General features: G+C 41.0%; 2 protein-coding genes across 5 annotated transcripts in view; both read right to left on the reverse strand.

Moving 5' to 3' along the window:
* Nucleotides 1-753: 753 nt before the first annotated feature.
* LOC105688656 (leucine-rich melanocyte differentiation-associated protein-like) lies at nucleotides 754-3404 on the reverse strand. 3 transcript variants are annotated; one of them, XM_020853825.2, is made up of 5 exons: nucleotides 3246-3404; nucleotides 2639-3004; nucleotides 1785-2036; nucleotides 1430-1690; nucleotides 754-1361 (listed from the first exon to the last, which is right to left on the reverse strand). In XM_020853825.2, exons 2-5 carry the CDS (start codon nucleotides 2659-2661, stop codon nucleotides 1124-1126), a joined length of 774 nt encoding a protein of 257 aa, XP_020709484.1. In that variant the 5' UTR covers nucleotides 2662-3004; nucleotides 3246-3404; the 3' UTR covers nucleotides 754-1123. The 3 variants fall into 3 exon arrangements, with proteins under 3 accessions (XP_020709484.1, XP_012260583.1, XP_012260584.1); XM_012405160.3 differs by having other exon boundaries at nucleotides 2639-2805; nucleotides 3246-3401; XM_012405161.3 differs by lacking the exon at nucleotides 2639-3004 and having other exon boundaries at nucleotides 3246-3402.
* A 2221-nt stretch (nucleotides 3405-5625) lies between these two features.
* LOC105688603 (calexcitin-1) overlaps nucleotides 5626-26243 on the reverse strand; it is a 38821-nt gene continuing 18203 nt past the window's right edge. Inside the window, exons 2-7 of one of the 2 annotated variants that reach the window (XM_012405051.3) lie at nucleotides 12173-12240; nucleotides 9821-9873; nucleotides 7509-7628; nucleotides 7293-7407; nucleotides 6486-6583; nucleotides 5626-6209 (exon numbers count right to left, since the gene is read on the reverse strand). In XM_012405051.3, the coding sequence (XP_012260474.1) occupies nucleotides 6099-6209; nucleotides 6486-6583; nucleotides 7293-7407; nucleotides 7509-7628; nucleotides 9821-9873; nucleotides 12173-12230 (555 nt within the window). In that variant the 5' untranslated portion in view covers nucleotides 12231-12240 and the 3' untranslated portion in view covers nucleotides 5626-6098. Of the gene's footprint in view, nucleotides 6213-6485; nucleotides 6584-7292; nucleotides 7408-7508; nucleotides 7629-9820; nucleotides 9874-12172; nucleotides 12241-26243 lie in introns of both variants that reach the window. The other variant, XM_012405049.3, reaches the window with a different exon arrangement.

Below are 26243 nucleotides of genomic sequence, written 5' to 3' on the forward strand. Positions count from 1 at the left end.
AGCATTCGACATTCAGCGCGGTCGAGATCACGGACTTCCCGGTTACAACGCGTATCGTCGAATCTGCGGACTTCGGAAGGCGAAGAACTTCAATGACCTGATTGAAGATATTTCGTACGAGGTGAGTTGATGGATTATATAATTATATAATTTTGCGCAGAAATTAAAATTATTGCGTTGTGCGATTTTCTTTAGAACATCGAGAAATTAGCGGAAATATACGCGCATGTTGATGACATAGATCTGATAATCGGTGTGACGTTGGAAAGAAAATCTCCAGGAAGTCAGCTCGGTCCGGTGGCTAGATGCCTAGTTGGCGAACAATTCTACAGGAGTAGAATCGGCGACAGATATTTTTACGATAACGCGGATCAGCCCCACTCTTTCACGCAAGGTGGGAAAACGAAATCGATGATTTCGATGATTTGTTTTTGCAGAAAAAATAATATTTAACATATTTTTTCGGACGATTAATTTGTTTCCAGCGCAATTCAAGCAGATAAAGAAAGCTTCCTTGGCAAGGCTTCTCTGCGACACCGGCGATAACGTGGAAAGAATTCAGCCGAAAGCCTTCCAGATGATATCACGTAACAATCCCTTAATGTCGTGTTCTGACCTACCTGGAGTGGATTTGTCTCCATGGCGGGAATTAACGATGTATTACAACGACTACCCCGCCGATGATTAGCGTAAGTATACCCGAGAGTATAACTAATTTATTGGCGTGGTGAGAAATCAATTGCAAGAAGGCGCTATTAATTGACTTCTTTTATTTGTTTTATATAAGTACGTATACATTAATTATGCGAATCAGAGTACATTTACATTCAAATTGACATTGGTCGATCTGTGGGGTGAGAAATTTTACATTAAAAAATACGAATGATTTAAATGACGACAACAGAACATATGCCTAGAATAAGATAGTTATATAATTTTTTTTCCCCCTCTTTTATCGTAAATTCATGGATTGTGCAGTGAGTAATTTGAGTCGACACGTTTTAGCGTTTGAGATTTAGAAAAATAAAGCGCCGTCAGACAGTCTTATGAGCCGCATATTTAACCGGCTTTATCTTATAGGTATAAAATGATAAATATGGATTACAAATAATTGTAATACTGCTTAGATAACAAAATTTGAACCTTTCGGTACTTTGGACGTTACTGGCAGTGTTGGTTTGGAGAATATGTTTGATACTTTGTTGTGTAGGTGCTTGATACACTCCGGTACTTGTGCAGTCCCAGCTATCTGGTCCAGTAAAGGTCTCCTGAAAAGTCTCTTTGCTTCCAGTCGCTGCTCAGGTGTCACAGCTCTGTCATCCAAGTGAACCAAATGTGGAAACCACGATATAACGAACAGCCTGAAAGATTGACCTTCAAAAAGGCTTCGTTCATGGGATGCAAGCAAATTAGTCCAACGGTGATTTACCTGCTTTGTAAGTATTCATAGAACGACCCACCGTTCAGATAACTTGGCGCAGCTGGATTTCCCATTAGGCACAGATAACGGAGATTTGGCAGACTGGTGTAAAGGTTTTTTATGAATGGATACAAGTCGTCAATTTTATTATGATTCAGCCACAAAAGTTGAAGCTTAGGCATCGGTGGAAATATCGTGAAAGGATCGATTTCGTTGTGGTCAAGATTTAAAGACGTCATATTATCAAATTCAGCTAAGAACTGAAGATTTCTGAGAAAAATATTTAGTTTGATATTATAATGCATCGATACATTTGAATTTTGATAGCCAAATTTCGTTTCAATAAACTGCCTGTGATTCTTACCGACTAAATTTGTTATGGCTGATATCTAAAGTACTAAGAGTGCTGCCATATGTTTCGATGATGTCGAATGGCATGTGGAATAAATTTTCAAAAGCTAACGAGAGAGCCTGATTATGATCAGCCTCAGTCTGATCCCCTGGAGAGCGTCTGGAATGTGTATCGACAAATACAAGCTTCGCTAGCGACGTCATGGCAAACTCTTCTACCTCCTCTGCATCCTCTACACGGTCCAGATCATGGCTGATTTCCAGCCTGGGCAAGATAAAGATGCCGAGACTTCTTAGGTAATTTAAACACCACAGTACACTACTCAGTATTAAGTTATGTTCAGAAGACTATACAAGGACTGCTAAAAATGTTGGAAAAGTGCAGTAATTTTGTCTGTGAAATAAAGAAAGAACATTTGATGCCTGTTTAAGTTGATCAAGGTCGTGCTATCAAAATGAAGCAGTCACGCATGAATTTCCAATTGATATCATTCAAATTGATACAGGCTTGTTTACATGTTTGATTTAGTCATCTTGAAAGTGTGATTAGAGATTGATAGTCATTGTTACAATTGTTGAACAGAAAAGTGAGAGTTCTATTTACTTTGCGATAAAAGTAGCGATGTTAATAGTCACTTTGTCAAAGAAGAATAGTGATGTGGTAATTAAAAGAAAAAGTATGCATTAAAGCAAATAGCAGAGATTGGTTATTATTGGCTTGCTGGAAGCTCAAACGATAGCAAGTGATGCATGTGGTGAGAGAAAAATTGACGAAAAAGAACAAAGAACAGAACAAACCAACACAGCGCTTGAAGGGTAAATAATATTTCCAAGAATTTATCTTAATCTTCTTGTAAGTATACTCACATGCTGTCTACACCAACTTGCATTATACTGGTAATAATAAATTGTAACGCGCGACACGATTTTCGCCAAGAAATGCCTGATATCTATTATTGCTGATAAGCTCAAGGTTGCAGAGTCTGACCAAGTGTTGACGCAAAGTACTAATTGTAAATCTCCATTTACATTTTCTGCAATACCACGTGTATAAGTAGATAAACAAGTACATACGTATAACACCCAAATTACGATAATACCGATAAATAAATTAGCACGTTTATTTGCGAGTAGTCAGCTAAAGTTCAAAACCTTTTACGCGCACTGGGAATCGGGTGGCGGAAATGTACCACGTTATCGATATTTTTAATGATCGATATTCTTGAATTTCATCTAAAAAAAATACAGGTTAACTTATCTTTGATACGACTTTGGTCGCGACCGAAGACCTGTGATTCAACCCTTTAGCTACTGGTATATCTGACGCAAATGTCACTACGTCGTCTATTAACGACAACAGTGGTTGAAGGGTTAAAGAACAGTAGTCAATTAGGATCACGAGAGATTGGGCTGGTTTTTTCTAGATTGCAGGAACGCATGCTCGTATACGGACTCATTATTTTTTCGGACTTACCAGAACTAAATCTCCGGCATTCATCACATAGTTAAAGCATTAGCGAGCCCTTAAATTCGCTTCAAAAACACCGCAAACTAGCCATTCTTTTCACTCTCATCCATCGGCGTTGTACGCGAACGCGATGCGATATACAAAAATATTCGATATTCGTCCGGCTGTCACCGCGGTCGACACTCGACGACACGATACCGCATCGCAGAACGAACGCGATAAAATGCCCGGCAATAGTTCAACGACCAAAAGCGTAGCAGCCAGCAGGCTGCACGATAAGATTACATTACTGGTATGTATATTGTTAGATTATTCACGGTTTATTGACCGAATTACGTGTCATTCGAAATCCGATCTGTTCTATCACAGTTAGAAAGAATCACTGTTATATATGATTTAAAAAACGCATGTGCATAGAATTCCTGAAATCGGAATTCAAAAGCTCATTTCCATTTACCGTCATCATATATTCTATCTACATCAATCAAAAACTCTTTCAGAACGATTCAATTTAATTCCATGTTTTTATTCTTTTTATTTCATCAAACCATTTTTACTTGACGATCATAATATTACATAATAATAGATGTGATATTAACAGATATAATAATATTCATTAATATTATGTATATATTCGTAGAGAGAAGTGTAGTCGAACATTCATTTGCATTATTTATAATAATGTGATATAATATAATATATTCATAATATTTAAAAATCAAATACAACATTAATGTTCTTTTTTACAATTATATATACTAATAATTAATATATCCGCGGAAAGATAAACAATTCTTATTCATGTACGTAATCTGTATATAATTATGATTCGTATGAATTATAAACACGACTTCGTAGATAATGTGGAAATCAATATGATGTTAAACGCGATTTCGTAAATAAATTACACGTCTCTAGAACCTGCACTTTCCGGAATTTGAAGCGTATGACATACATAAATTTGGGTAAAAGGGATGTCAACTCTGAGGCTATCGATGAATTATTTTACCCTAATTTTAGAATTTTTAAGATACCATAAAATCTACAGAAGAAATCGTGAATAAAAATTGAAAGATGATAAGCGAAAAGATGCTACTCGAAATAAAATTCTCGGCGTCTTTTCAATTTGCATGGGCAGGGATGAATTATGATTTACACGAACAACAAATGACAACGAAGAAAGTTTTATAAGCACTTAGCGCCTCGTTAAAACTTGTATACGAAGGAGCGCCAACTTACATATCGTTAGTTTCAAGAGAGAACACGCCAATCTTCAAAGTCTTTTCAAAGTTCATCACATTAGATGCTCGCACAAATCTGTCTCGACGTAATACGAATCACAAGTCAGCTGGTGGTTGTACGTTGTTAGTGGAATAATTGATTTTCAATTTATCTACGATATTGTTCGAACCGATGCGCGATGCAGCAATAAATCCTTGGTAATTGTATGATAAATTCTGCAAAGACTTTTTATACAGTATTGCACTATTGACTCAAGGTTCTCTCATCGCTATGCAGTTCGCGTGTTGCCAGCTGCTAATGATTTTTTCTGTTGTAATATTCCCCATTTTTTAAGATTAAACCCAGTTTGAATAAAATGATCATCTACCGCGATTTTATTTGTCAACATTTTACTATTACTTTCATGTAGTCGATGCGTTTATAATTGTTCGCATGGTGCTGCATTTTTTTTCTTTCGATATTTTTTCAATTTTTCATTCAACGATCCGACCGTCCACCGGTAATGTGATGTAATTCAGCATGGTTTGTTAGTATGAGAATAATAACGGTAATAATAATTGTAACGACGATAAGAATTGTTTGTTATTTAAAGCTGAGAATTATAGAGGTACAATCGATATGTAACTATTTACTTCAAGAGGCTGTATTTCGACAATTTCGATGATAGAATTTCATAGCGACCGATTTTCTAATTGCGCAGTAGATTGATTGATATGTTATAATCGTCAATTAAACTCACCACTAAATCGCGAACAGCTTACGTCATTTCGTTAAGTTACACATAATGATCATTCAATTGTATAATTTATATTTGTTCATCCACTTACACCTCAATACTCTTTTTTTTCATTTTTCTTTTTATTCGTAGATATATTAAATTGCTCTTTTCTATTACATAGAATTGCATGATGATAATAATATTATACTAATCGTAATAATTTTATATTCTTTTTCAAAATGCGAATGGTCGTAGATTTTCGTTATATTATATCGTATAGATACTATTTTACCGTATATACCTATATATAATCTGGATTCATCACGCGTAATGGGGTGTCTATAAATAATTAACGCATATGATAATTGAAATGATGGAGGAATAATCAAGGGATTCGGATATCAAAAACCACAGCCACCAGGGCGATTTTTCGTATTTTTTTTCACTCGTTTTTTTTCTCAATTTTCTTTTTTGCACATATAGAATTTCAAATAACCTTTTTACCAATTCTGTTATACAGTTCCATTATCACGACGCTAATGAATTATCGTCACATATATATAGTATAGATATATTATAGTACAACTATCATAATAACCAGATTTTATGGTTCAACGATTCGCATTGTGATCTGTATATGTATATATGTATATACATATATATATATAGGTATGTTTAATTAATTTTTATTATTCATTATTTATTTATTATTCATTATTCATTATCCATTATTCATTTATTATTATTGATACCGTTAATTTATGTATATATATATTTATGTATATATATTATCGAAGTTATGGCAATTGGCTAGGACTAGTGATAGGTAATTCGTTATCACGACGGTAATGAATGCATCGGAGCTTCGTCGGTAATTGTTTCGGTTCCTTGTGATTTATTCAATTGAATGAATTTTTTCCGAATATGAAGTTTCCTGGCGCTGATTGATCGTCGGAGGCGAAGTATTGTTTCCAAAGTTCAGTAAACTCTTCACGAGATACTTCTTTCTTCTGCTAAAAAATAGAAAATCCAATATTTTTCAATTAAAACAATAACGCGTCGTTATAATTGGCAATTTACTTCACTAATCATTTTCTAATCCCTCTGATCTCAACGTAACATCATGTAATCTAAGTTCATAATGCCAGAGGCTCTGAATTTCTAAACTGAATTAGTCCAAGTGTCGGAGTCTTCGAGGTTTCGAATTGAAAGAACCAAAATAAACAACATAGGTCGAGTTTCAAAACAAGCCGTCCCTTCCGTACGTCTTACAATTGAACACTTACTCCCGACAATTTGTTGAACGCGGTTCTGCAGTCGCTCTCGGGAATTCCGTAGGTCGTGCAAACGCTAGTGAATTCCTCCTCGTCGATGCGTCCATCATCTGTGAAACATAGTTTAATTAAACCAACCGCACATTACGTAGTTACTTCAAGTTCATCCGTTACACAACTGCAGATGTTGGATAATTCTAGCGTCTGAGCTTCGTCGTTTGATATTATTATCCGACCGCGACTGTAATAATGAACCATATACCAATATACCCTGTACCCACACCTATATTCTTTGTTCAAAGGGAGAGTTGACTTGATTTAATGGAGCCTATGAGCACTATTTCAAGTCCTACTTGATCCTGCAGCTGTTGACTCGTTCTTAAGACTAGTATATCTAGAGCCTCGCGGAATTAAGTGTCTCGCGCAACGAAAAGTTAACCCATCCCCGTAACTCCGCGGCTCTGTCAACCCCTGCTGAGTGAACTTGAAAGGAGAAAAAGAAGATCTTGAACGAAGATCTACTCTTCGATAAGATCAGACCGATAAGTCCCGCACCAGCTACGGATTAAGACGAAATAGCCGAAGCTAACAATAAGCTTTGGCTCAGCTAGCGGGGTCGCCAACCCTCTTTGCCTCCGATCATGCGATATTTCATCCCCCGGAAATCGTGTCGCGGTGCTTATTGTGGATATTTTGTTACGAGGTAAGAAACTCTGTTCTATATTTGAGAAAACGTGCACAGTTGTCGCAATTACGGTCAACTTTGATCTCCTCTCAACGGAGACCGACATAATGGTTGTTTTTTTTTCGGTAACCTACCGGAAGTATCTTCGAGGTCGAAGATGAAGTTCATGTAACGCTGTTGCCACTCAAGAGCTTGCGACGGGTCCTTGGCGTACTCTTCCCACATGGAGCACCATTCCTCACGACTGACCTATTGTGAGGTATGATAAGAATTTGAAATTGAGTAGAATGTAATTTAGAAGTAACGTGAAAGCCGGAGCGAAAACTTTATACATGAGGAATTCGTCTGACCTGTCCATCGTGATTGGCATCCGCGCGCTGTCGAAGACCGTCCCAAACTTTGAGAAGAGTGTCGTGAGTTTGTTGGTTCTTCGGATTACCGGGAGCCCAACCTCTGTTCTGGCAGATTTTCTGAAAAGTAACAAAGGTAAATTGAAAAACTGGAATAGAAAAACCTCGAGATCGAGTTACTCCGGTTCACTCAATTTAAGTTGATAATAATTATTCCCAAAGCGCTCTGCACTGCAGAGCTGAGCTCCCGTCCATATTTTATTCGAGACTTGGGGCAAACTCATAAAGATTTGTCGGGCAGGTAATTGTGCCGGAGCAATTAAGCTAACGAGTGCCTATGAATTTTCCCATATAGTTGAATAATTTGCATTAAACAAGACCTCCTCCCAATGATACTTAATTATTGTTTCCTTTTCTCCTCGATTTATTCGTTCATTTATTTATTTGTTCTTTCTCTGAATTACTATCAGCTGTTTCATTTCACGAATTACCCAGTTCTCAGGGAATTCAAGTTGAAATTGCGAACCGTCCTGTCACATTATCCATTACTCGCGATATCGTGATAATAACTAAATGGTAACAGAGATGAGTGCTATGTACTTTGATATCTCGCTCGAAAGAGTAGGTAATACTAATGTACACGAACGTTTATTTTTTCACATCAAACAATCGCATTTCTCTTTTTCTTATCAAGTTCTTTTCTTCTTCTTGTTATTACAAGCAATTACTCGGCGCAAGTTCTTTCATGTTCTTTTGTTTCCTCTTCATAATTTCCTCCTTTTCTCTTCTCCGGCTACCTTTTATTTCCTCCTTTTTTTTCTCCTCCCTTTTGTACAATCGGTGTTCGTAGGTACTTTGAAACGACTTTAACCCACATAGCTAATACTTCTCAAGATACTTATGATGAGTGTATGAGGTGTAATTCTAGTTTAACAGCCATAATGCACCGCGAGGTGGTATAACTTATTAGATGTCGTTGCGATTAGATCAAACTTTCGCACCTTCGTGACGTTGGTAATTGCTCTCTGTAAATTGAATCCCTCGTAAGTGGAACGACAAGAATTGAGATTAAACTCGCATGCGGAAGTGGGTGCTTGACTTATTTAGTCGTCGAACGGCGATTGAAAAATTACAAATAAATCGAATTCGGTTTGCAGAACCGTAAAACACGTAGGTACATGCGAAAGCGAGGAGCGAAAGGGCGGTAAAAGTGGAAAAAGTAAATCCTGGGAGCGGCCTTAAAACTTTTTTTTTTCACGGGTAGCCGAAGATAAATCGTTTGCCTATTTGTCTTAACGTAAGAAGCCGGGGGACAGGTTCGGTTGAAGAAAGGATATAGGTATGTGGCTGAAGAGACGTTTCGGGGTAAGGGTGAATTCTCGCCCGAGGTACGGCGTGGAAGTGGGGTAAGGCGAGAGCCAAAGCCCTTCCGGCGCAACGGTCTCTAACGGGGAGGTCGAAGAAGACCACTTCATCCCAGCCTCTCTGCGCCCTTGTGTACGCATCGAGGTCCACGCCTTATGCCGGAGCTAGGACACGAAGCTTCCGGATTCTACACATCGGAGAAGCGAGTCGAAACTCGGGGGGGAAAAAATAAATAAAAAGAAGAAGGAGATGGAGAAGCAGAAGAAGAAGTCTTGGTATCAATCTATCCGTCCCACGTCTGCCTTATCGTAACGGCGGAGTTCTTGCCGCACGGCTACCCTCAAAGAGGAATAAATTCGGCTGACAGAGCTGTAAAACATCCTTTGATTAAAATCGACTTTGTATTAGTCTTTTCAGGACGTTTTCTTGCTTATCGAGACGGTTGTATCATCCGCTGTCGATTATGCAAACTGAATGTATCAGCCTCGGGATTAGGAACATATTCACTCGGATACGATAGATACGAAGGATAATGTTTCGTCCTCGTAAAGTGAACTTAGAAGTGAAAAAGAGAAAAGTTATCGCGGCCCCACTTTTGGAACCCTCGCTTATGAATTATTCGCGAGATTAATTATGATTCTTGAAATATAATTCTTTTTTTTCGGTTTACTTCTTTCTCTGCGTACATTATGAGAAAAGATACGGAAAAACTCGGGAGAAGTATCACGTTGTATGAATTATTCTTATTATCCATTCCCCTGTTCGAAGAAGCTTATTGAAAATATAATAAATCTCAGATCCGTTGAATCTGAAGATAAAAATTACGGGAGACAACTGGAGAAAACTTCCCTTGCGCGATTACCTAATCGAACATCAAATATTAAACGAAGCAAAAACGGTGAATATCATCGGCTGAATTTTGGAGAGGAAAAAATGCAAATTCTCACCTGGATGGCCAATTCGAAATCCTTCTTCTCAATGGTTCCGCTCTGATTAACGTCTGAAAGCAACGTAAAAATATAATTATCATCAATTAGAACGACGAAATATTTTCAGCTGAGAGTCGAGCGTTGAGTGACTGACGTTTAGAGGGGGTGGAGGTTTAATCAAGTGCTCCCAACGCTGTTAAAACCAACATTGTACCAATCAATCAGGTATCGCTAAATAAGATGATTAATGAAGGTTCGATCTATAATACGGGACTCTCTGGATCGGTGCGGAAGTTGTTCAAACTCTGCGATCCTCGAGGGCCAACGAGCTGACGTTTACCCCTCAGAAATACCTCACACTCCCGCCACTATCCCATTTACAACTTCCCACTTCTCCGTAATTACAGATTCTGTCCCCGCGAAATTGTTACCACGACTTGGATAAGATTGTGCGTCAGCCTATCTTCGCCCGGATACGCATTAGATCGATGGGGTGGGAGTGAATTTGTTTTTCAACACCCCTCGGGGTGGGCGTTGTACTGAAATTGGCCGCGACATTGCCGCACGCAAGAAGATCATTCCCGTACTTTATCCGTATCATTCGGAGGTCGGTAGTGAATCCCGATCGGGATCTCGGACGCGAATGTATATATAAGATGTAAGAAGGAAATTGGAGAAATTGAGAAGACGGGGAGATCCCGCAGGACTCGGGATTCACATCGCGAGACCTCGACCGAGCTTCATTAGTTCTGTTCGTGGTTAATTCTCTTTTTCCTACGTCTGACTTTATCCACGGAATTCACCTTCGTTATCTAATCGATCGATCCGCTCGATCATCGGGTATACGATATAATCGGGTATTATATTCCTTCTTACATTATTTTATCCCGTGATTCTATTTTGCAATCGATGAATTATTTACAAATAATCTATGAATAGTTTCGACCCAGCGGCTACCCTGGTATCAACTGTCGGATATGATCCATCAAAGAACGATGTTTAACCGTACGAACTTTGTTGATCTTAATCCTCACGCGGCACCTATGTAACTTTTGAAAGTTGGCGTTGGAACCTAAGCTCGCGTTTCTTGACTGATCGCAGAAGTGCATTCCGGCTTTGGCCGTTTGGCCGAGTTTTACGTTTCAAAAGTTTTGTCTACAGGTATATGTACAACGACGATTCCGTGAAATATCTATTCAATCTTCACCCGCGATTCGTCTTCGTCTTTCGCCCGCATATTTCACGGTAATATGATATGAAACAAAAATAAATAAATGAAAATATTGAAAAGTCGCGGGACAAAGTTGGCAAAAAAATCGGAAGGCTCGGGTCCGGTACGCGTCGGTCTTCGCGAAGGTTGACAAAGTAAGCCGGGGGTAGCAGCTGTGCGGGATTGGGTTGGCAAAGGTGTAATAGCAAAGGAACGGAATATAAGGGCGAGAGGGCAACGAGGTGCAGAGGAAGTAAAAGAGGATCACCCCTTGGCTAACGAAAGCTCCGAGGCGTGATGGGCGTCAGGTCGCGTCCAACGACACTCTCTCAACGAGCCCCTTTTGCTATTGTTTACGATCTTCTTCGTAGCTATACCATAAATAGGTATCCGTATATAGTTCCCTGGCAACCGATGCGCGTTGGCTTCTGTTAGAGCCGCGCGATCAAACCCGATATATGCTCTTCTGTACATCCATCCCGGAAAACCCACCCCGGATGAAAACCCTCGAAGGAATTTCTCGTGGAAAGACACGACGGTGTGTTGGCTTTCCGTAACCCCACCCCCTTTCTCTGCAGAGGTACCGCCTTGATTTTTTCAGATCGCTTCACTGTGTTTCTAGAAATATCCAAGCCGTTGCTCCGTGTGCAAAGGGGTCGATTCAATCTTCCGGCCGCTCGTTGTCGTGGAAATATATTTTTTTTCCATTTTTTCTCTCTTCTTTAAACCCTTATTTCATCTTCCTCGCTCCAATTCCACCCCCACCTCCACCCCCGCCTTTCTAGCTCGATGTACACGACGGAATTTCACTTAAATATTTTGTTTCGGTGGCAATGTAAATGACAGCATCCGCACGATCCCGAGAGTCGTAAATTGAGAGGATTGTGTCTCTTGATGACGCAATTATTTCAAACCCTTTACAACCGGAACAGGTGTTCGTGTTTAGATTTCATCTCGGTGTTCCTACGTTTAATGGAATTATTGTCCCGGAATCTTTATCAATATTCATCAGAGTCTGATTAAACGATTAACCGTAATCTATTTATCAAGTTCTCTGGGATTTTCTTCGACAATTTATCGAATTATGATAATTTTCCTGCTGCGCGAGTGATTTGATAAGTGTACGAGAAAAACTTTGAAATTCGTTTCGCCAGACTTACCGAAGAACACGTTGAAGACGTAGAGCAGCTTGTTCTTGCGGAATTCTGAGATCGGCATTTTGGAGTTGCTGGAACAAAGAAAGAAGAGAAACTTGAAATATCTGATTAATCGTGAACGATTTTGAAGTCCGCATCGCTCAATACCACAGCCGATATCGCGATTTGTTACGTATTTTCCTATTACTCGTAAATATCGAGATTTATTGTTCGTCCCCATGAAGTATACGATTATACCATAGATATAAAACTGGTTTTTACTATCCACTTCATTGAATATAAATCTCCATTTTAAATTCTTCCAAAGTCATTTCAGATTTGCATCTCCCGATGTTATTCGATGTGACGGCGCAGCGGCGAAGTCCGTCATTGATCAAACGAAATTTAATTCAACCCTATTTTTTTCCTTTTCATTAGTACCTAATATCCAAAAAGTAATAAGCCGCTGCAGTAGACGTGGGGAAGCCGGTAGCCCTAATATAATTTATCTAATATCACGATCTCGCGTAGAAGCTCGCCTTTGAACTCATTTATTAACCGAAACTTTCTCTTTTTAGCGAAACAAAGAACTTTTGTGTTTCACAACTGCAAGAAATTATACAACGTCCGCGTCAACGAACAACGCCACTTTTTTTTATACTTTTCCAAAGAAATGGGCCCTCAGGAAGGGTTTAATCTTATAACTGCGCGTCGGTTGAAATTCGTCTTTGTATTGTTTCAAAAAGGTCACGACCCCGGCACGTTCTCCCTGATCGAATCAACATAATTTTGGCTAAGCGCCAGAATTATTTTTCGCACCCGTAGTTCGATGCTCTCGAACATTACAACACCGAATTATAACGCATTACGATTATCCCGTTTCAATCCAGGGCTTTGCTTCAACCCCTCGCATAAATTTCCGTCGGTTCGAAATGGATGATGGAAATAATGGAATGAACGAATGAATAAATAAAAAACAAAGAAGAGGGAAAATGAAAAATGCGGGAGGAGAAATTCTACACCGATACAAATGCGTTTCCTCACACATCGCTGCACTGCAGTTTGCAAATTATTTTTCACAAAGTATATAATAGGTTTAATACAAGCACAGCTGCCGCAACGGAGAGCAGCCGTGTGCAACGGGCGTCAGAAGACAGATTTGTCGATACGTTTTCACGTCAGGTTTACTAATTGGTTTCAAGTTAGCAAAAGCATTCCATATCCGAACCACGTTTGTCACGTGACAAAGTAATTCTTCACTGTCAGCTTTCGGTTTTATGCACCCTATACTCCAAACCCACGGTTTTATACATACGCGGTCCCTATAGATATTCCCGTAGGTATAAGCAAAGTAAATTGGCAAGGGCTTATCGGGGTCGTGTCAAAACAAAAAAAAAAAAAAAAAAAAACGAAGATAAACAAATAAAAAAAAAAAATGGAATATAAACTACCCGTAAACTGCATAGCTGTAAGATTATTCGGAATATGTTTGAGAATCGATTCGAGTCTTCCACTCGGCTTTATATTTTCCCGTTATATAGTATAAAATCGGTTTCTAAAAGTGCAGGATATTTCAAGTGGTTCTTCACGTCGGATTTCCGAAGATCGAGTAATAGATTCGAATCTTGGGTAAATCGGAAACGGGTGCGGTGTGAATTGCGACGACGGCGGAGCGGTACAATATCGAGCATAATCATTCGCAGGAAACAATATCGTCCCAGGGGTGGTCTGAGGGGTTGAGATTTTTTCGTTTTTTTTTTTCTCTCTTCGTCCCTACGAATATATATTCCGCGCGGGGCTCCGTATCAATGTTCCGTAGGTAGAGATAGAAAAGAGAAAAAAATAAAAAACCAAGCGATGTACACCGAGTCCCGAGGACAGAGGCGGGGCCGGCTGGCTCCGGACCAGCATCTGCCGTGTCGCTGCTGGTTTTGCACCGTCGTTGGCGAAGCTCTGCGGCTGATTTAAATCTTGCTATATTATTATTCCCCGTATTATACGTATACGCGATATCGTATACACGGCGGCTACGGACGTCTCTCTGCAGATACGCCGCGCTATGTGCAGTGTTATGCATCGCCAAAGTTTGAATGCATGAACGGACAGCTTGAGAAAGCTCGTGCACAACGTGTACGTACGTGTATAGATATCTACCTATACAGCCGCATACATAGGCTAAACAGAATTCTCTCTCCACCCGAGGGAGACTCCGAAGCGATACGGAATATAATGTATTGTAGTATAATAGAGGAGCGGCAATATACCAGCAGATATAATCGTCCAACGAAACGGTATATTATAATACCGGTGGTGCGGACATTTCAACAGCCGGTGGTTTCAACGTCACCCGTCAGTTGTCAGCGACTCTATATCCCCTGTAAACACACCGATGCGCAACGAGGAGGTCCTCTAATGACTCGATAGTATTTCAACAGACGCTGTCCACGGAAGAGCGAAAAACTTGGCGAAAAAGTGACGACTGATTCGCCAGAGCTAATAAAACTCCCAACGATGATTAACATTCACGTGAGTATTTTCAATATCGATACTCGTTGAAAATTACCACCTGAATTTGAACTCTTTTTGTAACTCAAACGTAGTATGGCCGTCGTGGTGGGATATAAGAACATATGTATATGTGTGGATGTACGCGATTCAGCGCGAGTTAGTTTATTTTTCTTCTTTTTTGTCTGAGTCCCACGGGACGAAAGACGTCCGAATGACGAGTTGGTATATCGGAGAAAGATTATTCAAGCAGCGTTGATAGAAAAAACAAAAAAAAATATGCTTGTACGTAGTTATCGATCGGAAAGATTATGGTACGCGTAGAGCTGCTCTGACGTTGGAAAATGTTATGGAAATTCCTAATCCGATGAGAAATAAATTACGTATTTTTAAAGCTGCAGCACCTAACGTACCGCGGTATAAGCTGCAACGGCACGGGGATGTACGCTGTAAGGGTAGCTTTTATCCGATAATGTAATTTTTTTGCTGCTCTCGAAAATAACATGTACTTATTCAAAGGGACTATAATGAATTTCGAACAACCTCGCGGATATGCATGCTGGAATTTTAATATTAAAAAATTCAAATTTCTCTTCATATCGAGTAACCCGAACAAAAACCTCGTACGTTATATATTATTTATAATCGATTGATCGAAGGGAGTTTAAATATTTTGAAATCCCTCGAGAAAATTAATATGTATGACGATACTTCGATGATGAGTTACCGTATCCTACTAACTGACGATGAGTGAGCGAAAGCTGCTCCCTAATGTCGAACAGTTTTTGAGAAAAGCTCGGAATTTTTCTCGAGATAAGAAAAGCACGCGGGAAATAAAAGCGTGCGGATGAAATCTGTGTTAGAGGACGGAACGAGCTCTTGAAAAGAAGACGTGGCACTACGAAGAGTATATCCAGTGAGTCGGAGGTGGCCAAGAGTTTTCTCTTTCGCCATTTTCTTATTTCTTTACCCTCTTCCTTTTTCTTTATTTTTTTTTTCCATTTTTTTTTTTCACGAAACAACAGCACCAGGGAGACGAGATCGTGTGAATCTCCGACGATGTAAAAATATATACACAGGTATAATCGTGCGTATACAAATATACTTTTGGTCTTTTCACCTTTGAATGTGGGTTTAAATTGTTGGAAAAAGGAAAAAGCCCAACGTATTCCCTCGGCACGAACTCGTTCACTTTTATTAGACGTTTACATTTCGGTGATGGTGATGCGGTGGATCTGGTACGGTGTACGAGAAAAATGATTCTGCAGCTGCAGAAGCGAAGAGAAAAAGACCAAAGGAGAGAGGAAAAAAAAAAAGAAAAATTTACGAATTTTTCCAAACGAGGGAACACGGTGACAATTTTTCATTTTTTCGATAGCGCAAACTCGGGCGATTCACATAATTTCTTTCTCTTTCATCCCTGTAATGCAGCCAAATTTCTTGTCCCATTATTCTTCCAACCCGATTTTATGGGAGACTGGAAACCCCGCCGCTACTCGTACCTTCTTCTCTTTCTTCAATCTCATGGACGCCCACGAAGTGTGCGACGTTTACAACCTTTTCTCATCACGTTAAAAACTAAAAACGAACAAAACTCCCACCATTCGCAACTTTTTGAGCTTGCGTGCTATCCTCCTCCTCCGTCTACGTGTCTTTCGTAATTCACACCGAGCGCGTGATGTGAAAACTTGAAAATATTTTCATTCGTCCATATTTCGCTAGCGTTGACGTGGGTCTAGCGTGTTACACCTCGTACGAACCGATGAATAATTGATCTGTGAAATTTTAAATCGTTCGCGCATTACGTATTCGCCGTCAACGGCGAAATCCACCTACGGGGCTGCAGATATCCCAGCCGGAGGCTATTCATTTGAAACTACCTACCGATCGTTGCCGTATTTTATATATGTATATTTTTTTTTCTCTCAAGAATTTTATTAATCGCTGTCATTACCGCGGGAACGAAAGCTCGTTACTCCGGACATCCTCGTTATTCTTCTCTATTGATCGCAATTATGACAACACTGCGTGTCCGTCGTATCGTGATTATAAAGAAGGATGAATATTCTTAATAATCACACAACTGGTATAGCTGCGGGGTAAACTACCTGGTCCTAATTTTTTTTTCTTCTGTCAATTTATGAGTAAGATGTAAAATCCATACCTCAACGATGTAGGTACAGCACATCTTTCCGATAGATAAAGATTCCAACCCCCGAAGAAAAATGTTATGTACGTAAGGTAATTACGGGGAATAAATCGACGATCGGTTATCCTCCTGCGGTGCATCGGTGTAGGTAACCGGCATCGAATGAAGAAAAATGCGGTTCCACGTTGTCGAAAGAGTAAAAATGAATATGAATAGACGCGATCGATATTCGCACGAAGGAACGGGGGTTCATTACGAGATGGTGTAGTCGTTGAAGGATAATTACTGCTGTACGCCATTACATTATCATTGTACATACGTATAGGCAACATGAGAAGTAGGAAAACGAAATAAAAATGGCGTGTAATAAACACAATTAATGCTTCAGCACTCCTCGTGATACAACGTGACATATAACGCCGGGCATTTACATTATTTTATAATCTTGCTACCCTAATTAAATTTGAGCCTTATGGGGTTACCTGCCAACTGGATAATGAAGATGGAATTTTACGGTCTGTTCTACCGTATGTACGTCGATGTAAGTGGGTAGATTTGGTAATGCGGGCCGGAATCCGAATCCGGTGCCTCTTTCTGACTTTTGATGCGATAAGAAGTCGCGGGAAATCATGTATATTATACCGAATATTAGGCGGCGTAAAAAATAGCCGGTGAAATGGCTCGGAAGAAACTGAGTTATGGCGTGTAATAAAACACTAAAATGTTCAACGACGATGTGTGCGGGAAGGTCATATCTGAATGTTGTTTCTTTATTTCTTTTCCACGTCTTCCTTTTTCTTGGGGCTTGTCTCTTTCCACATTATTATTATTATTGTATTATCTATCGATCGATATCCCCGGGGCCTGGGCTGATAAATTGCCGAACTACGTTGCGTGTGCGTGGTAATCAAGTTGTAAAATTGCTACGGCTGAGATCTACGCGCACGTAACTATATACACACGTAAATATGCGCGAAACGCAACTGCGAATATGTGTACGTAAAATCGTGCTGGGAATCTGGATTCCATGCACGCGCTTTTCCAGACGCGCCTGCACGTATACCGCGTCGTATATGGTACAGCGGAAAAGAAAAGCTGCAGGCTCCCGAAAACGGGTAGAAAGCGAAACAACGCGAGAACAAAGATGCGAAAAAAAAACAGAGAAAAAAGAAAGAAAAAACAGCATAAGACAAAATGAAAGCAGAGAAAATTCAAAAGGGGAGGAATAACAAGTAAAAAAAAATATTTCCACAGAATACATGGAGAACACGTGCGCGGAAGTCGTGCGAAATTTTACGTATCTTACACCGCCGTCACCACTTAGTATGTAGGACGTGAGAAAAACTCTATGACGGCAACAAACTTCTGAAGCGACGTCACTTACCGAACAAAAAATAAAGAATGGAAAATAAAAATGACAAAGATGTTGCAGGAATATTTGCAAAGTTGAACAACCGTTCGAACGAAACGTGAGACAAGGAAAGAAAAAAAGGAAGCTTTTAATTATCTTTAATTGAGTCGTAAAATTTTCGAGATACACGAGCGTTTATTTCAACACTCCGGATTTGACCCGGATCACGTAGCAAGTTTGCGTGATTAATATTCCGGGAGTTTAACTGCTGCGCCAGAAAGTCCAGAGGGATGGTGGTGCGAGATATCCCGAAAACTATCGAGGGCTCAACGATGAGCGTTCCTGTCCACTGATTGTGAAGCAATAAGAAGTAACGGTTACTACCGACTACGGAATTCTCTTCGGGTCTCAGGGGTTCGTTTCTATCGGGAGCTCGACTGGACTAGGACGATCGGAGGGAGCTTCCGAATCCAGTGCAATTTTTACCTTCATTCGCTGTTTGCCAAAGCTCCAAGGAAAGACTATGGGAAGGGTGTGGAGTAAAAAGGGTCTGGCGTTGGTCACCTTCTTGTACATACGCGTACGCGTACCTGCGCATCGTAACGAGTGAGCGTGAATTTAAATTTACGAGGGTTACTCTCCGAATCGCGGGGATATAATGAAGCGTGGGAGATGAGCGTGATACCTAACTTTTCAACGTTATAACGCGCGTAAATGTCAGCGCCATAGATATTGTTATACTCGCGTCGGAGGCCTGTTACTTTCTCTGACAAACTGTTGCGAACATGCGCCGAGATTCGAAAATGCAGGTGTATCGGTGTCCGTGTTACGTCGGTTGCATTTACCCCAGGTATACGCGCTCGTACGCCGGTAAATGCATAACGGGGTATAACCAAAATTGCTCCGACGGCCGACAGCGGATCTACGACTACCCCCACGTATCCCCACCGTATCTGTGGATTTATAATAATCCTAAGTTCGTTTAGAATAATGCGCATCGACCGACATGGACTATATCCCCCGAGAGAGAGGATGAAAATATTATAATTATCATTCATCGGAGCGCAAACTTTTCCAGATTACAACTTTCTCGGTTCTTTCTTCTCTTTGTCCGTTGATATTATCGGATGAAGCGATAATTTTCGGAACGCCAAAAATTTGGCACCGTAGACATTCCGCCGTAAATTCTCGGAGCGGCTTCATAATTTGATAAATCTTAAGAAATAGTTCTACTTTGAGTTCGGTAGCAGAAAATTAGATCGTTTTAAGAAAAAAAGAAAAAAGTAGATATCCCTAATAGTACTTTTGGTTAAAGTTTAGAGCGTTGGTTTCGAGGAATTTGGTTATTAGAACGTCGAGAAGCTTGGCTGGGTGCGGAGCGCAAAAAGTGAAAAAAAAGTTCGAAAAACTTCGGGGCGAAACTGCGTGCCGCGGATAGGTCTTCTGCAATTTATCTCACATAGATTTATATAAGAGGTGTCCGTACGCCGATTTCCAGATACCGCTGGTGAGGATTTTATTTCACCTCTTTTCATCACTCCCCGCAGCATCCGGACACCGATGAAAAGTTCAATAATTGCATTTCCAACCGCCGGACTGTTTATTAGCCCTTTTGTGAAACGCGCGGATGCTTAATTAATCACATTTAATTACGCTAGGAACAATTTCATCCCGCCGCGGAACGGAGTATGGATACGAAAGCGTTGTGTCGAGCCGATTTCGTTATTCTCCCGCAATTTACTATGTTTAATCATTTCAACGTTTTCGACGAGGTGTTGGTACGGTGTGTACGGGACAATAGACGCTCGACGAAGCGTTTCGGGACCTTCCCGGATCTCCGGACAATCCCCAAATTATTCAAACCGCAATCATTCATCGTCAGGTGAACCGCGAATCTTGCGCGCGATGCGCCGATCTTTGTGGAAACAGACAAAAAAAAATGACGTCCCGCTCCTCCTCGAAACGCCCCTTGCGATCCGCGGCGTGGCCATTAAAAATGCGATCAAAGATTTTAAAGCTCAATTAATTTGGCGACTCGCGACAATAACATAAATCTTGTTCCCCCGTGTTATTTAATATTTAGCGATAGCTTAAAGGGACAATGGAACGGCGCGGGTGGCTATTAAGCTTGCGCTAAGCGAGTGGTGGGAACCTTGGAGAGAGTGAACGAAGCTCTCGGTAGAAGATCCGCTCGAGCTTTCGGTCCATTGTATTTCTCGCCTAGCCCGGCTTGAATCACTTCGGTTTGAAACAAAGGGAAAAACCGTCGTCACAGCTGCAGTCATGAGCTTATTAGCAGCTTGCGGCGTACGAGACTCGCGAATCGCAAGGATAAAGAGTCGAAAGATTTGGTTAACGCCTTTGTAATCCGAGCGAATTACGTCCGCGAAACAGGATTAAATTATTTCGGTAATCGGCCGAATTCGGGGGGCGAGGGAAAAAGTGAGTAAAAAATTTATCCCGACGATCGGGCATCGATCAGAATTTAATCACCTCGCGCGCACCGATTTATTAGAATTGATGGGATTCTCCGCGGTGTCTCGGAGTTGGTCCGACGCGGATAAAGATATAACGAGGTCAGGGATAAGGCAGAAATATTTTCCACCGGATAGCGATATAGCGCGAGCTTATGATTCGACCGGAAAAAGGGTCGAGCTTAATTGGACAAAGATTGAGACGGCGCGCACCTAATAGACGCTGCAGACTTTGGATATCATCCTCATTCTACCGTAACCGGCGACATTTCTCTCGCCGCGTCTTCCTTTTCCCTCTTTCTTCTCCAGATTCTCAGCAGTCGAACTAAGAAAATCGTTACGTAGGTAACGGTTAATTCCCCGAGGGAGGAATTTTCCTCCGAACGTCTTTCGTCTTCGGAGCGCTGTCCTTTGAGTAGCAATTGACACTTTTAATCGATACCTCACCGAGCGTGAAACCAGCTCTCCAGGAATTCCGTTGCTGTTTCATTTTTTGCTTCTCTTGTTGTTGTTTTTTTTTTTATTCCAGATAGCTAGGGATTTGCTCGTATTCCGTTTGTCGTTGTTTTTACTTCACCCTTTATCTGCAATTTATTACCCCGTTGATACCCCGAAATTTCGAACAGCGAACTCCTATCTCTCACAGGGAATTGGTGGATAAAATGTGTTTTACAGGGCAAAGTTATTTCTTCTTTTATTTATTTATTCCCTTACTTTCGCTCAGTTCCTACGCCGTCCCAGACGAGAGCGCAGGTGCGGAATATCTCGAAGGAGTCAAATTTATACGAGAGCTTAATACGTTATACGCACAGCTAGAGATCTATACACGCGGAATAAACGGATGGTGTAAGAGGGAAGAAGGGGGGGAAAATCGGGGAGGAAGTTGAAGGAGTGACACGCGTCCCTTTCGAGCTGAGCTATTCGTCGTCGTTTCGGCCTCGTCATCCTGATGGAATATATTTTGCTTACAATTCAATTTTCAACGTGAAAATCATACCGTCAAAGTTTCCCGTCTCGCGCACGACCGTGATTGGTTACGCGAGTACCCGAACTTTCCAGTCCCAAGTCACACCGCTTCTAGACCGAACTTATCCCTTTGACTCGACGATCAAAACCCTGGATTCCAACGGATTTCCGGATCCATTGATTCTGGGTCAACCAACCCCCTGAGGTGCGTCAGCTCCGAACGATAATAAATGCAGATTAGTAGAAATATTTTTTCTCTATTTTCTTCGTCGGTGGAACGAAGAATTGAGAAAGCTCTCATCCCACCAAGGCATACGCGGTCATCTCCTTCGGTCGTACGTTATTTATCGTGATAATAGATTTTCCAGAGAAATATCCTGATCAGACGTTTTGAAAATACGTAAATTTCTCAGACCGGTCATCACACTTTCTCTAATCCTTCCCATGAACTGTTCGCGGTTTGATACTTCCCATAAAGAAAACATCGATCCCGTTGATTAGATGGATAAATATACAACGGCACGCTTACGTTGTCTATACGTAAGCTCGAGCCACACCTACGCCCGGTAATCTATACAACCGCATATGACGAAACAGTTTCCTCGGCTCTTCCTCGGCTCTTGGCTTCTCACATCTGTTCGGTTTCCGTTCAACGTTCTTGCATTACGTCTTCACATTTTTCAGTTACGTGGTAGTAGTTTGAAATTTGCTATAATTTGCCTCATTCACGTATTCGCCCAATCCGAAATCGCGTCGAGCTTTCCGCTCTGTTGAAATTGCGGATAAATTCAGCAAAAAAATATCCTTTCTATTCCAGATTACTCTTCTACTTGTATTTTCGCCAATTATTTCATTTTATCTTCTTCCTCTCCATTTCACTCCCCGAAAGATCTTTCGAAATTGCTTGTCGACGATCGACGTCCGGATAAAAGAGAGCCGAAGTCTTCGGTACCCAATGTAAACATTGAAAACTGATTTCAAGTAACGTCTCTCGACTCTACCTGTTTGTTTACGTTTCCGCCCAAAATCCTGACTCGGGTCAATTCTCAAGTACGTCTCGGGGACCGCAATGTTAGCAACGGTGCGAAACGAGCTTGCGAACACCGTTCGAATAATATACGCACTGTGCCCATCGAACGCGAAGATTACCCATATAATTGATTCCACTTTTGGTGCGTTGACGAAAACCGAACGTTTCCAAATCCATTAGGATCTTTATCATGGCACAGATTCGTACATCGTGTCGGTTTAATTGCAGCAGTTTCTTTCACGAATGAGCTGAGGTTAATGGCCAAACTCCGTGCGTTTGTAACGGCTGTTAAACTTCCAGAGCTATGGGGTTCCGATCCTGGAGGAGGCCGAGCCACCCCTCGGGTCCTTTTTCACAGTTTTACCGGGTTTTTTTCATCCTTTTTTTCGTTCTAGTTATTTCTTTTTAATTTCCCTCTCCTTCTCCTCTTTTTGGCGGAGCTTTTACTCCAAAGGACGAGGATGGCGATTAAAATTGCGAGGGAACGGCGACTACCTCCGGGAAAAATTCGATTGCGTCTCACTCGTCGAAAAACTGATGGAATAAAAACCTTCGGCGGTCCCGGAGCTTTCCTAATTAACGCTGTGCGTGATTATCTTCCAGATTCCCGACGCGGATGAGACAGAAAGAAAAATATAAAAATAAAATTATTCAAACGAAATTACGAAAAATGCGGCGAACGTTTTTACATTTATTTATTTTTTTTTTGCTCTCGATTTCATATCGACTCTGCGAGAAAAATACAGTGCAAAGGATATTGCACGCGCTTCGGTGCTAGGGTGGATTTCAGATGAAATGGGAATTTCCTTCTCAAGGGAAAACTGAAAGGGCTGAGGTATAACTGCCATTTTAGTATGCTTGATAATCAACCGGGCGATTCTTTCCCCTCATTTCGCATGTGAAACGTGTAATAAGGCAGCACGAATCTCTAGCAGAGCGCGATATCCGCGCTGCGGGACACAAAAGCGAGTGAAACTAACGATGCCCGTTTCCATGACTATGCGTATAACGCGTAGGTATACGTAGGCAGGATATTAGCGCGAATATATATGCAGGTATTATAGGTAGGCACACGCGTGTGCGTAACATTGTTCTTCCCTTAGCCAAAAAAGCTCCCTTTTGTTCGAGAAAACAGAGGTACACACACACATATATATGTTTGAGAATTAGAAGGCAGCTGATGTTAACCAGGGCGGAGCCGAACACGAGGGTTGAATTTTGTTGGTAGGCAAAACGGAACGCCTGCAGGTGAGCTTGCCAAAAAGCGTCGGAGTCGGCGATAAGTTAAAGGATAAAAAGCTCACTTGACGGGCCGACGAGGCTCGGGGTACCTTATACGCGCGGGATTTGTCCATTTCCGCTGACCTTTTGTACGTGTAGCGTAGCTGCTGGCGTCCCGTGTGTACGAGGATGAATTCGCGCCGTGCGGGGGAATTCTTAGGGCCGCGTTAAAACGGAATTTAGCTATCCGAAAATATTCGACAATGTTGACGTCGCTGAGGCATAAAATTCAAAGGCTGAAGAAACGAGCGGAGTTCACTTTTACATTAACATCGAAATCTCATTCTGAAAAGAAGAACCGGAAAGTATTTTCGAGGCCGGTCCCGGATGCTCACCAGACGATGAATGGAATCGGCGTATTGGTGGATATATCCACAGCTACACCGCGAATAAATCTACCCATCTACCGATAGAGCTTTCGTATCGCGGAAAAAAACTATGCAGGTTCGAGATGTTACAGAAAAATTGTCGACCAAAATCCGCTCTGTAAAAATTCACGCGGAACAAAGCGGAAACTGTAGTAACGAAGTGGTCCACTCCAAGGTCTACTTATATCCCTCCTCTATTTTGTGTGGTAATGGATTGATGGTACGGATTGATGGTATGTACGTCTATTTATGAAATTGATCGAGTTATCGCCAATTTTTCACTTTTTGGAGCAGAAAAATGAGGATATCTCGATGAGAAAAAATCGTAGCTCAATTTGCTCAACGGATTCGTGTTCCTGGGGTCAAAATACATCAGAAAAGTGTCATTCAATCGATTTTAAAAATACTTCATTTTTGGCCCAAAAATCGAAAAAATCCAAAGGGGTACCCCTTGAAAAATTTTCGATTTTGGGTAAAAAAAAAATATTTCTTTTCGTTCGGTTTCACATGCTATTTCGATGTATTTTGATCTCAGGAATCCGAATTCACAAGTTAAATTGGTCTATCTATAAAATTGATCGAGTTATTACTAATATTTAGCTTTTCGAATCCGTCTACGACTGAAACCTGTCGAAATATCTTAATTCATCCACGCGAAGGATTTAGGGCCCCCTCAAGATTTTAACCCTTGTAATAAAAAAAGGAAAGGGCTGGTAAGTAAGACACGGATGTCGTTATATCCGGATGGTAATACAGAGGGAACGTTCCAACTTCGAAATCTCCAGACTTCTTTGCGAGGGATTTTGAAACAGACGCCAAAAGCCAGTTAACAGAGGTATCGAAAGAGGAAAGCGGAAAATGGAGTGATGAAGTGGTCTGCCTCAGCATCGCCTTATTCCCTTTATGGATATAAATTGCTGCCTGAACCTGAGCCGGGTAAAGACGTTAAAACTCGCCTCCTACGGCAAAATTCAAAGATTTCGCCGGTCCCAAGCCACGGAAGCGAAAGACCCGGGTTCGGGTCCACCTTGCATTTTAACCGGAGAGACAGGCGGAACTCGAGTGTATGATATTCTAATCGGGAAGAGGATTGGATTTATTATCCTATCGCGATAATTATCAGAATTTCGAGCGCGGAATAAATTTTCTCAAGAAATATGGATTTCGACCACTCGCCGATTCGAGGGCTATGTAATATCTGCAGTTATATATAAGCTACGTGTAATCTGGTTGAGGTCACGTAACGTATAGGTGGGGGGTATACCTATATACCGAAGATAAACTTGCCCTCCTAAAATAAAAACCGCCCGATAGCCATCGTATCATTCCTGGGAGTATAAACTTTGTGGACGTACCACACCGTGATCTGACTTTCGACGGTCTACGTTATACAAATGACGAAAAAAAAGACAATTCTTTGTGAGAAACGGAAGCAGGGAAAAGTAAAAGTAAAAGTAAAAAAGTTTCTAACAATACGAGACTCGGATAGTCGAATGTAAAAATGTAAAAATGTGATAAAAAAATATCTCATTCGCTCCGCGTAAGTGCCGTAGCTGCAGCGTAAGCTACTCGATCGCAAACGACGAAGAATTCTTCATTCCTCGGGATATTCCGAGCTTGGAATGCACTTCGCTGAACGTGGGTACACACGACGCGTCTTACTTTCAATCCTCGATTCAATTTTATTACACTGGTTCCATCGCACAGTTGTCGTAGACGTCGAAGTGGTTCGTCACGATAAGGCTTTTCATCAGCGTTACGATAAATGAACAGCTTCAACCGGGGACAGAAAGAAAGGCGACGGCAAGAACATAGTGAAGCGAGAAACGAAAGTAAAAGACTAGGAAAAAAGTAGGGGGACCGATATAGCGAGCGCTGCAGAAGGATCATTTCGGACGCTGCTCATTTTAAAGCCGGTGCTTGCAGAGATTATCGATTTTTTCCTTTTCTTTTTCTATTTCTTTTTTTTTC

This window comes from Athalia rosae, chromosome 6 (assembly GCF_917208135.1).
Source record: "Athalia rosae chromosome 6, iyAthRosa1.1, whole genome shotgun sequence".
In the NCBI taxonomy this organism is placed as follows: Eukaryota; Metazoa; Arthropoda; class Insecta; order Hymenoptera; family Athaliidae; genus Athalia; species Athalia rosae.

Coding starts and splice junctions, on each gene's coding strand:
- LOC105688656 (XM_020853825.2), bottom strand. CDS start 2,661: ATGCAAGTTGGTGTAGACAGCAT. Junction 1,691..1,784: donor AGCCATAACAAATTTAGTCG/GTAAGAATCACA, acceptor TATTTTTCTCAG/AAATCTTCAGTTCTTAGCTG. Junction 1,362..1,429: donor TATGAATACTTACAAAGCAG/GTAAATCACCGT, acceptor TCAATCTTTCAG/GCTGTTCGTTATATCGTGGT.